This window comes from Protopterus annectens, chromosome 9.part0, assembly GCF_019279795.1.
Source record: "Protopterus annectens isolate FY-2018-M chromosome 9.part0, PAN1.0, whole genome shotgun sequence".
Lineage (NCBI taxonomy): Eukaryota > Metazoa > Chordata > Ceratodontiformes > Protopteridae > Protopterus > Protopterus annectens.
Window position 1 is genome coordinate 621,557,384 of NC_056743.1, and position 13,346 is coordinate 621,570,729.

At 41.3% G+C, this 13,346-nt stretch overlaps 1 protein-coding gene across 1 annotated transcript in view; it reads right to left on the minus strand.

Annotated features, from left to right (window-relative positions):
• The window catches only part of LOC122810553 (LIM/homeobox protein Lhx9-like), a 78,336-nt gene that overhangs the window by 43,283 nt on the left and 21,707 nt on the right, over positions 1 to 13,346 (minus strand). Inside the window, exon 2 of the mRNA XM_044082134.1 lies at positions 8,321 to 8,523. Coding sequence (XP_043938069.1) covers positions 8,321 to 8,523 — 203 coding nt within the window. The remainder of the gene's footprint in view (positions 1 to 8,320; positions 8,524 to 13,346) is intronic.

Below are 13,346 nucleotides of genomic sequence, written 5' to 3' on the forward strand. Positions count from 1 at the left end.
ATGGTGTCAACATTCTCAGGACCTGGAATCAATGATTCGTATCATTCCTTGTATAAAGACAGAGTTCCTTTGGTGGGCATAGGCCTGCTATCACAACAAGGGGCTCCATTTCACTCTACCCCCTGCTGCCCAAACCCTAACAACAGATGCCTCAGACTATGCATGGGGGAGCTTGGCAGGGCAGTGCATTCAGGGCAAATGGAACCCGAGACAGATGCACCTGCATATCAACCAAAAAGAAATGTTAGATGTACAGAATTCCCTGACAGCCTTCAAAGACCGAATTCTTCCAGGACAATTATTGGTAAAGATAGACAACACCACAGTTATGTGGTACATAAACAAGCAGGGGGGAACCCACTCGTACCCTCTCTGCAGACTAGCCATGGCTCTGTGGAACACAGCCTTGAGCTACCAAGTGCACCTGCAAGCTCAATTCCTGCCAGGCAAGCTAAATTCACTGGCAGATGACCTAAGCAGAAATCTCATGGACCCACATGAATGGAAACTGGAACCAAAAATATTCAACCTCTTGAAGAACAAATGGGGGACTCCAGAGGTAGACCTGTTTGCCTCCCCTCAGAACTACCTATTGGACAAATTCTGCACAAGGACTTCCCACAGTCAAGCCTGGAAAGTGGATTCCCTGTCCTTTACCTAGGAAAGCCTCTCAGTTTATGCCTTTCCCCCTCTGCCTCTCTTCTCAAAGGTTCTGCTAAAGATCAAACAGGACAAGCCAAGGACAATATTGATTGCACCAGACTGGCCATGCCAGCACTGGTGCCCCCTCTTACGCAGTATGACACTACTGGAACCATGGCACCTGCCTCAGACCCCTTCCCTGCTGTCCCAGCAGGTGGGCCAGATTCTGCACCCTCAGCTTCAAGCCCTGAACCTTGCAGCCTGGCTAATTCCTTGAGCTCCCCAATAGCATCCCTCAGTAAGCAGGTGCTAGATGTCATTATGGAGGAAAGGAGGCCTAGTACTAGAAAATCCTATGCTGAAAAGTGGAAAAGATACTGTACCTGGAGCCAGACTCAGGGGATGGGCACAACGGTGCCCAGCTTACCTCATATTCTTCAGTACTTAACAGAAATGCTCCACAAGGGCCTATCTTTCTCCTCAGTTAAAATTAATGCCTCTGCCATTTCAGCACATTATAATACTGAGCCACCCCTGTTTTCTCACCCCCTGCTAAAGCAATTCCTTAGAGAGGCCAAAAACATAAGACCCCCCCCAGGAGAGCCCCTACTCCATCCTGGGAACTTAATTTTGTATTGGAAAAGCTCGCTCTCCCTCCCTTTGAGCCAGCTGCAATTGCAGAGTTGAAATTCCTTTCTTGGAAAACAGCCTTCCTTCTAGCCATCACTTCAGCTAGGAGTGTCTGAATTACAGGCCCTTATGGCGATGGAACCCTTCATTATCTTCCATGCAGACAGGGTCTCTCTCGGGGCCAACCCTTCTTTTATCCCCAAGGTGGTGTCTAGTGTGGCCCTAAATCAGTCCATTCATCTGCCTACTTTTTTCCCTAATCCACAAAACAAAGGAGAACGAATACTGCACTCTCTGGATGTGCACAGACAACTTAGATTTTATTTGGATAGGACTAAGCCTCTCAGAAAATCTGAACAGCTGCTAGTTGGCTTTGCTTCAGGGGCAGAGGGGAAGGCCATTTCAAAGCAAACCATTTCTAAATGGATAGTCCATTGCATTAATTTCTGCTATAAGCACCATGGAAAACCTACCCCACAGGGGATAAGATCACATTCCACCAGGGCTGCATCTACCTCTACAGCCTTCCTCAGAGGTGCCCCTACCAGGGACATCCTAGAAGCTGCTACCTGGAGCTCTGTACATACTTTCACCAAGCATTACCACATGCCTATTTTTTCTAAATCCAGAGCTAGTTTTGCCACTGCAGTCTTGCAGGGCTTAATACCTGGTCCTAATGCCCTCTTATGTCCTCCTCCCTTCCTTAGCTTTGGGAATCTACCCAAATTTGATGAATGCAGCAGTGAGACATGAAGAACATAGTACAGTTGTGTGTACTTACCATAAATGCAGATGTTCGAGTGTATTCACTGTTGCAGTCCTGGTTACCCTCCCTCCAGGCCCCATGACTTATCTTGGTTCTAGCTTTCCTTGTTGTTTGGTGCATTTAAGCTTTCTGGTGTATTTGTTTTTTATTGGAGGTGTACCATAACATATAATTGCTTTCCATTGTGGGGGCACCTGACATCTGGGGCAAGAAAAACTGATGTAATGGCGTCAGTTGCATGTTTTATACCCCTGACGACCTGACGTCATGGAAGAAGAGACAGCATCCGATGCAGGAAACCAAGACTCTTGTATTCAGGCTGGCTGAGGGCAACCTGCAGGCAGATAACCCAAATGTGATGACTGCAACAGTGAATACACTCGAACATCTACATTTATGGTAAATGTACACAACTGTACTTTCTACCTGCTCCATTTTGTTTTCTGTTTTAACAAATGTGCATGACCTGGTGATTTTGTTCTACATGAGAGATAGACACAAATTATCTAGGCTGCACATTTCACACATTTTGTTCACTGATTAAATTGTTTCTTGACTGCATTTTTTAAAACATTTTAATTAATTGCTGCATTATTTCTGCTTTTTACTGATTTGTTACTGTGTCATTTTCTGCACTTGATTTCAACTGTACTGTTAGCAAAGACAGCATAGTCTAGAATCAGATCTGCTGAATCCAGCCTATTATTGATACACCTGGGAATTAAACCGCCATCTTACATTAAGAAGAGTTCCCCCTGCACACTTATGGTAAAAGGCTGTATAGCAAGCCTTGTCTGAGCTGGTGATTGCTGGAGAAGTATTCACTGTGTGCTTTCCTGTTGGTAGACTAGTTTAAAAGTTTTTATTTTCACCTGTATTTAAGCCTCCCGTTTGCATGAGTTTGTGCTCAATTAACCAGAGCTACTCTATGTTTGGCATCTTTTGCCAGAGATCAAGAGTGTTTCTGCTGAAATCCAAGGTGTCTAAAGCTAAAAACAAGAAAATAAGTATACCAAAGTAGATATTGAGTAAGAGAGCACAGCGGTTCAATTAATCAGGACTCCTTGTTGAATATACAGGCTTTAATCCACAGTTCCAACAACGACAACAACGACAGTCATAAAACATATAATGCTGCAGCTGATGAGCACTTTCACTCACAAAATGAGCTTCTTCAGATCAATTGCTGCTTCCCATAGTGCCCCTATATATACACATACATCAATAAAAATCAATTAATTATTAAAGTTGCATCCCTTAGTAAAAACATTGAAATAGTTCATATAACACCTAAGACATGTTTCATTGCAATACATCCTGTAAACATATCTCCTACAGTGTCCATAAATACATAAATAATTCTTAAAAACCTATATATTAAAACTTTTGAATACTATTTATATATATGTATATAAAAACATATGACACAGTCAGACTTAAAGACTAAAAACAAGCAAAATGCCAGTAGGTCAGCATGTAAACATCTAAACATCCACACTATAAACTTTTTGCAAAATCTTCAAGATATTTTCCTATACTACTTGTGTTTAATATTAATGTTCCTTCTTTTCCTGAGAGCTGGTTTTATTGAGGCTCTCTCAAGAAAATAAGTATATCCAGTGAGTCTACTGCACTTTTAAAACTGTATTCTAACAGCTGCATTATTTCTGTTTCCTACTGTTTGTGACTGCATCATTTTCTGCACTTGATTTCGACTGTACTGTTAGCCTAGATAGCATAGCCTAGATTCAGATGCACTTGAGCACTAAACCAGCCATCTTACTTTAAGAAGGGCTCCGCTGATCCCTTGTGGCAGGAGTGGAAGGTTCATTGTGTGCTTCCCTATTCTTAGATTATCTTAAAAGTGCTTATTTTCACCTGCATTTATGCCTCACATTTGAGCGTTGGTGTGTACAATGCAATGGGGTTAGCAGTGCCCTGTATAAACACAAATGCCTTTGAAATATAATTTTTTCCTGCACATTTGTCAGTGGAGCTATCCCAAGCTTCTTTGCTGCACTATGGGCAACTCAGCTGCACACTGAGCAGGGTTGCCACACTTATCATCCCTAGTCTTCAATAGAACAAGCCCCTTTATTAGTCCAAGCGCAAAAAAATAGTCTAACCAGCCACTCACTTCCCTAATAGTACATACGGTAAAAAACCTGCTATAATGGCCAGGCACTTTCCCATCATTTTTCCAGCCATCCTGATTGACATGGGCATCTTGAGGCAATAAAATAATTGCTTCATGTATAATGACAGCCACTTACTCCTAAAATAAACAAATACCCTATGTGAGAGATGTAATTACAATATGAAATTGGGTAATTTCTCTGATGTAACAACAAACTGGACATCAAACAACTTGTCAGCTCACATACTTCACCTCTCACACAAAATGAGGTCATGACACATAAGCCCACATATATGGAGGTGCTCACTAGAAACCTACTAAAAGATCAAAGACCTTCCAGACGTAAACCACTTGCACACACATGCAAATAGTAACCACTACACATAATAACACATACACCAGTGTCTCAGCAAAACACTTCAAAACCTAATGTGAGACAAACATAGTGTATGTCTCTCTCACCAAGCAGGACAAAGAGAAGGTCAAGGTCAGCTTCCTGTCAGGTGCCAGGATCCGTCAAATCATGCATGTGCTCAAGTCACTCAACAAGTACTGTTCTGACTCTGTCATAATCCATGTTGGAGTGAATGACTTTTGATGTACCTTCTGGACTATATGAAGAAAGACATAACTGAACTATCAGATTATGTATCCCAGGCAGGTATGACTCTAGCCCTAAGCAGCATTCTACCTTCCCTCAGGATGGTGCCATAATATAAACAGCCCAATACCTTAGCCATGGGAGATTTCAGCTCTCTCTACATCATCTGGGAGATGTAGATGAGCACAAACATGCTGCCCAAGGTTCCAGGACTTTGTCAACACAAATGCTCTGGAAGAGATAGTCTGCACCCCCACAAGGGTCAAAAATGTCCTAGACATAGTACTCACCAACATGGGGGAATCACTGCTCTCCCACCTGTTTGATGCCATCTCTGGTAAAGTCAGACCATAAATCAGTCTTGTTCAAAGTAACTATTGGATCTGACACCCCCACAAGAGCAAAAAAACTAAAAAACTTTTTCAAAGCAAACTACAGCCCACTAAGTGATGGTATACAAAGTTTTATACTTCCCACAATCACAGACAGCAATGACGCCTGTGTAGAGGTGTACACAAATGCCCTATATAAACACTTAAACAACTGTATAGACTCAGCTGTAACTGCCCAGATCAAAACCATGTCCTTCTGAAAAAAAAAGCCACCCTGGTGAACCTCAAATATAAACAGATTGTATAACAAGAGGAAGAAACTGATGTCTAAGAACAAGAGGGAACTGACTCAGCAGAGGAAGAATTCCCTCCACAGCTTGAACAAGCAAATTAGAAATCGTGTAAAGTCCTCTAAAGTGTACTTCTTCTTTTCCCGGTTAGGGGTCGCCACAGCGGATCATCTGTCTGCTCATGATTGGCAGTGGAGCTTTACGGTGTCAAGTTGCCAGCCCGGCGCCCAACCTTCCACAGAAGGCACACACACACACACACACACACACACACACACACACACACACACACACACACACACACACACACACACACACACACACACACACACACACACACACACACCTAGGGCCAATTTTAGAGTGTCTAATCCACCTACTGCATGTCTTTGGGATGAGAAAGGAAACCAGAGCACCCGAAGGAAACCCAGGCAACCACAGGGAGGACATGCAGACTCTGCACAGAAAGCACCCCAGCTGAGAATCGAACCAGAAAACCTCTTGCTGTGAGGCGACAATGCTAACCGCTGCACCAAAGTCCTCTAAAGTGCACTATGAAGCTAAAATAGCATCCTTAGCCAATGATAAACATAAGGCATTCTTTAACTATGTCCAAAATCTAAAAGGGAATGCCCAGCTGTGTGCCGAACTGGTAGTGGATGGCACCACTGTACCAGAGGAAATTGCCAACCTGCTACCTGACAGATTTGGTGCAAACATCACCCCCCCCCCCATCTCCACCAGCCATACCCCAAGGCATACGTGACACCAGTCCTCTGCCTAGTATCTCTAGACATCAGGTCATATCTGCACCCTCCAAGGCCAAAAACACAGCCTCAGTGTGACCAAATAACATCTCAGATTACTTACCAAGCAATCTAAAACAGGACCTAGCAGACACACTTGGCATTCTTTTTATCCATAGCCTGAGAACTGTCTTTGTTCTAGCAGAGAGGAGAACAGCAACAAGGGGGGCATCAACTGACCCTGGGAACTATAGACCCATAAGTCTAACAGCTTCATCTGAAAGACCATGGAAAGAATCATCATGGAACTTATCAACAAGGCTATAGGTGATCTTCATACTCTATACTCTACCCAGTTTGGTTTTGTTAAGGGTAGATCATGCTTATTAAACTTAGTAGACTTCTTTGACAAAGTCACCAAAATCCCTGGATGAAGTTAAGACAGCGCATACCACCTATCTTGAACTAGCCAAGGCTTTCAACACAATCTGCCATTCAGATATCATTGAGAAACTCATCCAGATGGAGTTCAACCTTTACATCATTAGATGGGTAGCCAATTGGCTCAACGATAGAATGCATAATGTCAAAGTTGGTGACTCCACCTCTACGAGAAGACCTGTCACCAGTGGCATACCATAAGAATCTGTACTGGGCCCTTTACTGTTTGGAATGTAGTTCTCTGAGGTCCAGGCTAAAGTAAATAGCCTTTGGCTTACCAAGTTTGCTGCTGATTTAAAACTGGGTGCAATCATTAAGCCCCTTAGCAATGTTAACATATTACAGGAGGGGCTAACACAGACAAATGATTTGTGCCAAAGCTGCAGTCTAAAACTAAATGTAAAAAAGTGCATTATTATTGCCTTTGGCAAAGTGAAATTCCCTGCTAATTACAATATTGACAGCACCTCCCGAAATTCAAACCCAGTGGTGTGAGATCTGGGAACACAGGTTGATAGCAGTCTGTACTTTGACCACCAAATTTCCACAGTGGTAAGGAAAGCCTTCTATGTTGTGCATCTCATAAGTAAGGGCATCATATCCACGTCTAAAGATGTTATCTCCACTGTACTCGACCCTCATCAGACCATTAATAGAGTACACTGCTCCCTTTTGCATCTACCTCACCAGACACCTGCAGCAGCTGGAGAGACCACAGAGGTTTCTCACCATAAAAATACAATGCCTCCAAACCATGAGCTATGTAGATAGACTGAAAGCCCTGTCACTGCACTCTGTATCTTATAGGCTGCTGAGAGGTGACTTGTGCCTGGCCTACAGGGCAGTCTCTGACCCTGCCCCGATGGAAATGCTGCACATCTGCAAGTCAAATGGCACAAGAGTCACTCACTCTAGAGATCATAACCTAGCCGGTGACATAAACAGAACATGCCAGAGAGACAGATACATTTCCCAGAGACTGCCGCTACTCTGGAATAAACTTCCACTTCACGTGAAGCAGAGCTCCTCACTGACCGTATTCAAGTGCAACCTGGACAAATGGATGGGAGACTGCAAATTCACCTTGGGGGTGGCACCCACGTCCCTCATGGACAGGGGTAGTCAATGCTGATCATAGACTCGTTCTGCAAATTACATCCATCTAACCAAGGAAAATTGGGGCAACTCGGGATTAACTTGCCTAGGCTTGAAAGGCTCTAGGGCAGCTAGCCTAGTAACTTCTTATAAACCTATTAACCTATGAACAAATCAAATTGTTTTCTGTGGGGAACTTACAATCATCTTCATCTTCCAACTGCTTGTGAGTTGCCTACTGCTAAAATTACAGGTATACATATAATTTTGTCTTTGCAGCCTACTATGCTAGTTTGTTTTCAGTAGTAATTCTAGCTTTTCTATACATTGTTTATTCATAGTGTTTTATTTTGCAGATGCTAGAAGAATTTTTTTCTGTACCTTAATAAGTGATCTTACCCCCACTATTGACATTACATAAAAATATTCACCTGCAGGTAGATATGAGTGTTTTATCTGCTACACCTTTTCTCTATCAGTTGTCCCCTTTTTTTGTGCAACAAATGTATTTCTAGCACTAGTACCATACTTTGTATGACAGTGCAGGTAAATAACTGGTGCTGACGAATGCCTTTTGAATTTTTGAACCATTTAGAACACTGTTTTCTCATATACAGTACATGGACATCCTTGCAATTACCTGTAGTAATCACTCTTGCAGTAGATGTTGCCTTCTTTTGAAAAGCAGGTCAGTTCTGATTCCAGTGGTAATAGACAGACACAACACTTGAGACAACGTGAATGCCATTGTTTGTCAGCCACAAACAAGAAGTACCGGTCACAGATTTGTGCACCACACCCAGCACATAAAACAACCTTCTCCTCTCTGTCTGTCTGGGGACCCTGTATAATAAACAGAAAACAATCTCAGTGGAATTGTGCATAGCTTTATTTCCAAGCTTTTCTGTGACAATTGCAAAGAGCTATGTTAGATTCACACACCAATGTCTGATGACTAGAAAGCTGTATGTACACAGCTGTAACATTAATAAAAATACAAAAAGAGGCATGGTTATGTTTTTCCATGTACACAGCTGTGTAACACTAATAAACATACAAAAACTGGTATTGATAAGTTCAGGCTCTCATATGTGCTATTGTGATATAGCATTTTTAATAATACTCCAAGTTTTACCAAGCCTGTTACTTTTCCCCCTTCTCATAAAATGTGTTTCTGCCTTCTCAAGTTCATTATTTTTATCAAGACTTTCCAGTATATTCCCTATCCCAACATTCCTGCTTCATCCTAATTTCTCAGATAGTATTTAAGGAAATCTCTAAATAACCTTTTGTTTGTAAGACACTCCGTAGGGGAACAGCCATGTAGGGGTTGAGGATGCAAAACCAGAGAAGATGGAGGGGGGGTTAGTTGCTATTCTGTCTTAAACAATGGGTTGGGTCTAGGATGTTAGTGATCGCTGACAAAGAGGAACTTTCTTTTTCCTCTCCTTTTAGTAAAGGCAAGCATTTAATTGTGGTATATTTCACTAAGACTCAGTAATGTGTGCCTAATCCAGCTGATGGAATTCAAACTGCATAAGTATTTTATACATCCCCTTATTTAAGCCTACCAACTCAAATGTTGTACAACATTAGAGCAGGTTTTAAATGTGGCTTGCATTTGATCAAACAGGACTTGTTGACTCAAATAAATTCCATCTGTACATTACTGGGAAAGTTTTTTTATTTTATTTTTTTATTTTACATTTGTTGACTGGGCTAGTCCAACTGGATACATGTCCATTTTCAGTAGAGGCCTGGGGAGAAAATCTCCACATTTACAATATTATTTACAGTAAGAGAGAATTTACAAAAAAAAAAATTGAGGCACATTACAGTTTTTTTACTTTACTTTGGAATTTTACTCACAAATTTAGTACATATCTGGTATAGTTAGTCATAGCAATGAAATCACAAGTAAAAACTGTTTCAACTGTACAGATGCATACTTTTTTAGGTAACAGAAAAGTATCTAGCGCATGCAGATAAGATGAGTAATACCCATTGGTAAGTGAGGTAGTTAGTCAGGGTTAGCACAGGGGTACAACCATTGTGCTTTAAGGTATGGTTTCAGTTTGCTTTTAAATAGGGTGCTTGAGGTAAGGGAGGTTAAATCACTGGGAAGAGAGTTCCAGGTTTTGCTAATAGTGTTGGAGAACAGAGAGTCACCAGCTAAATTGTTAGTTTTACATATTTGCACAAGTTGTTTATTAGATGAGCGCAAGGTCTTTAGGTTGCTATAGGGGGTAATAAGATTTGTCAGTATTGGTGTGTTAGTAGGTTGATACAGGATCTTGTGGGCAACTGTTAGTTGGTTAAATGTTAAAAGATTTGGCAGCTCTAACCATCCTAGCTATTAAAGATTGTGACAATGATGGGTTCTGCAGGAAGACCCAGTTGCAAATCTGGCAATGTTATTGTAGGAGATGGCCAGCTTGCTCAAGTTGCTTTTACATAGTTTAGTATATATAGGGGAGGCATATAGTAGGGTAGAGATTAAGTGGGTATGGGCAATAGTGGACCTGGCTAGTGGGGTTAGAAAGGGTTTGATTCTATAGAGGGAACCTAGTTTCTTGCTGACTGTTTTTATAGTACTGTTTATATGGGAATCAAAGGTAAGGTTGTTATCTGTTAGTGCCCCAAGCAGTTTTGTAGTGGGATCTGGAGAGATAATAGTACCATTACTTGATGTAACAGTAAAATTAAGTGGGGAGGATCTACGGGTGGGAGTAAATAGTAGAAGCTTTGTCTTTTGGGGGTTCAAGATAAGATATCGGTGTAGAAGCCATTTCTCAATTGTATTAAACACATTTTGGGTTAGTGACTGTAGATCTACTGGAGAGGTGGCTGAGCATATCAATGTTGAACCATCTGCATACTGGATACAGGTAGCTTGAAGTATTGCAGCATGTAGGTCATTTATAAATATGGAAAATAAGAGTGGTCCTAGTATGGAGCCTTGAGGGACACCAAGGGTATTCGGGAGGTTAGAAGATAAGTTATTCTCCCATAATACAACATGTTGCCTGCTGTTTAGGTAGGATTGGAACCATTGTATAGCCACTGTATCTAGTGACAGGTTTTTGAGTATGTTAATGAGTAGTTGGTGGTTTACCATGTCGAATGCTTTTGACAAATCAATAAAGAGGGCAAAGGATAGAAGCTCATTATTCTAATATTTATTAATGTGATCAGAGAAGGATAAAAGAGCAGAGGTGGTGTATGAAATGGTCTGAAACCATGTTGGCTGTTAGCTAATAAGTTGTTTTCTAATAGGAAGCTTAACAGCTGTTTGTGAATGCATTTCTCCATGATTTTTGCCAGTGGAGATAATATGGCTATAGGTCTATAGTTTGATAATTTGTTGGAGTTACCACCTTTATGCAGGGGGATGATATAGGAAATTTTCCAGATTGATGGAACTTTACCTTCAGTAATGGTTCTATTAATCAGGGTGGATATGGGGTAGGCTATGGCTTTTGCAGCTTTTTGTAGGTATTCTGCAGGTAGTAGATCTGCTGAAAGGGTGGTAGGTTTAAGTTTTTGAATTAGGGTACGGATAAGGGATGTGGGGACAGGTTGAAAGTGAAATGATTGAGGTGTGTTAGAGTTTGAGGTGGTCGAAGATGAGGTGTCAGAGGATAGCTGATTGGCAAGTGATTGAATGGTCTTTGTGAAGAAAGTATTGAAGGTGTTGCCTATTTGCTTGTGACTACTGTGATCAGAACCTGAGGGGGTGGGTGTGAGTGGATCAACTTGGGTGTAGAAGTTTATTAATGCCTGACCAGAATTTCTGAGGTTTGTTTTGGTGGGTTTGTTGGAGCTGAAAGTAAAAATTACTTTTGTCCAACTGTATGGCTTTTTTTGTTTCATTTCTTAGCTGTCTAAACTTTAATTTATCTGCAGGGTCTTTAGTAGTGCGCCAGTTTGCCCAGACGTTGTTTCTAAGGAGGAGTTTTTGTTTAGTCGCTTTAGAAAGCCATGGGGCTGGTTTAACTCTAGTTCTAATTGTACGAGTTGGTGCTTGGTGGTCAAGAATAATTAAGAATTTGGAATTGAAATATATAACTGCTTCTTCTAATGGTAGTTGTTTTAGGGGAGGCCAATCCCATGCTTTAAGTTCTTTTTGAAAGGTATCAGGGTTGAAATATTTGTTGGATCTTATTGTCCTATATGTGATTGGGTTTGGAATGTCACTCTTATTTCTAATTAAGAAGGTAAGAGAATGGTCACTTATGTCTTCGGGGAGGGTTTCTACTAGGTAATTTTGGTGGTGACTATTTATGAGGATCCAATCAAGGATGCTTTCCTTGTTGTTAACTTTATTAGTCCTTGTGGGGGATGTAATGGTTTGTGTAAAACCGTAAAGGCTTATATGGGTAGAAGGCTGTTCTGTGGTACACCTCTTCCAATTGATATTAAAGTCACCAAGTACTATAGTTTCCTGTGGGTAGTTTGTGGAGAGCCAACTAAGGATATTCTCTAAGGGTGTTAGTGTTATTACCTGGGGGAAGATAAATACAGATGATATAGATAGATTTATATTTATTAAGCTGAATTTTGGAAATAAGGATTTCTGTATTACTGGCTAAGGGTGGATTAGATTCTATGGAGTTTACTTGTAAACCAGATTTGTATAGTATAACTACTCCACCACCCTTTTTAGCTTTACGGTCTAGTCTCAAGATATTATATCCAGGTGGTATTACCTCATTGTCTGGTGTTGTTGCCTTGAGCCATGTTTCAGTGAGACATAGGATGCCAAATGAATGTACATCCATGAGAGCATGCAGGTGGGCAACCTTATTGTTAATGCTCCGAATATTAAGATGGGCTATTAGTAGTGAATAAGAGGGTCTAGTAAGCAAATGTGAGTTAGCAGGGGTTGTAATGTGTGGCTCTATATTTGTAGTAGAATTTGGGCCTGGATTTGGGTGGATATCACCATCTATTAAGGAGTGAACTTGTAGTCTCAATACAGATTTTAGAAGTTTATTAGGTTCTGGAGTTTCCTATCCCTTGAGTTATGACATTTAAAGTGTGTCAGTCTATGATATTTAGCTGGTAGGTAGTTTGAAGTGCTGGGTATGTTATTATGGCTATGAGAGACTACAAGTGTGGGTGTGGAGGTTTGTCTTATGGGGTACTGGAACCCTAGGCAGTTCAGGTGTTCATAGAGAGTAAGGTATGGATAGAATAGTTAGTAGTGAGAATAATAGTAGGAACATAAGCAATGGTGAGGTAGATGCCATAATGGAGTGTTATAAACAGGTTATTGTGGAGGAAGAGTGCTGATTAAGTACTTTGTTAAGGGGTCTGGTTATATATCTTTAAGAGGTCTATCATGTGGTTGGTTGTATGGATGTGGGGGTGGTCAGGGTGTATAAATGTAGGAGTAGTGGGGGCGGGTGAGAATTGGGGGCAGGATAGGGGAGCGGAGTGAACCCGCAGGGTGAATGGAGTGGGTATAGCCAGTGAAGGACTGACTCTATGAAAAACAATCAGTGTAGTTCTGCCTGCCCATGTAAGAGTATGGGAGATACTATGCAGGGCAGTTGAATGATATACAGTAAAAAGTAGAAAGATAGTTTGGAACTGCAAGAGAGGTAATTTTAGGAGAAATCAGAGTGCCTGAGAGTTAAATGTTGATAGTTGGGTGGATGCCT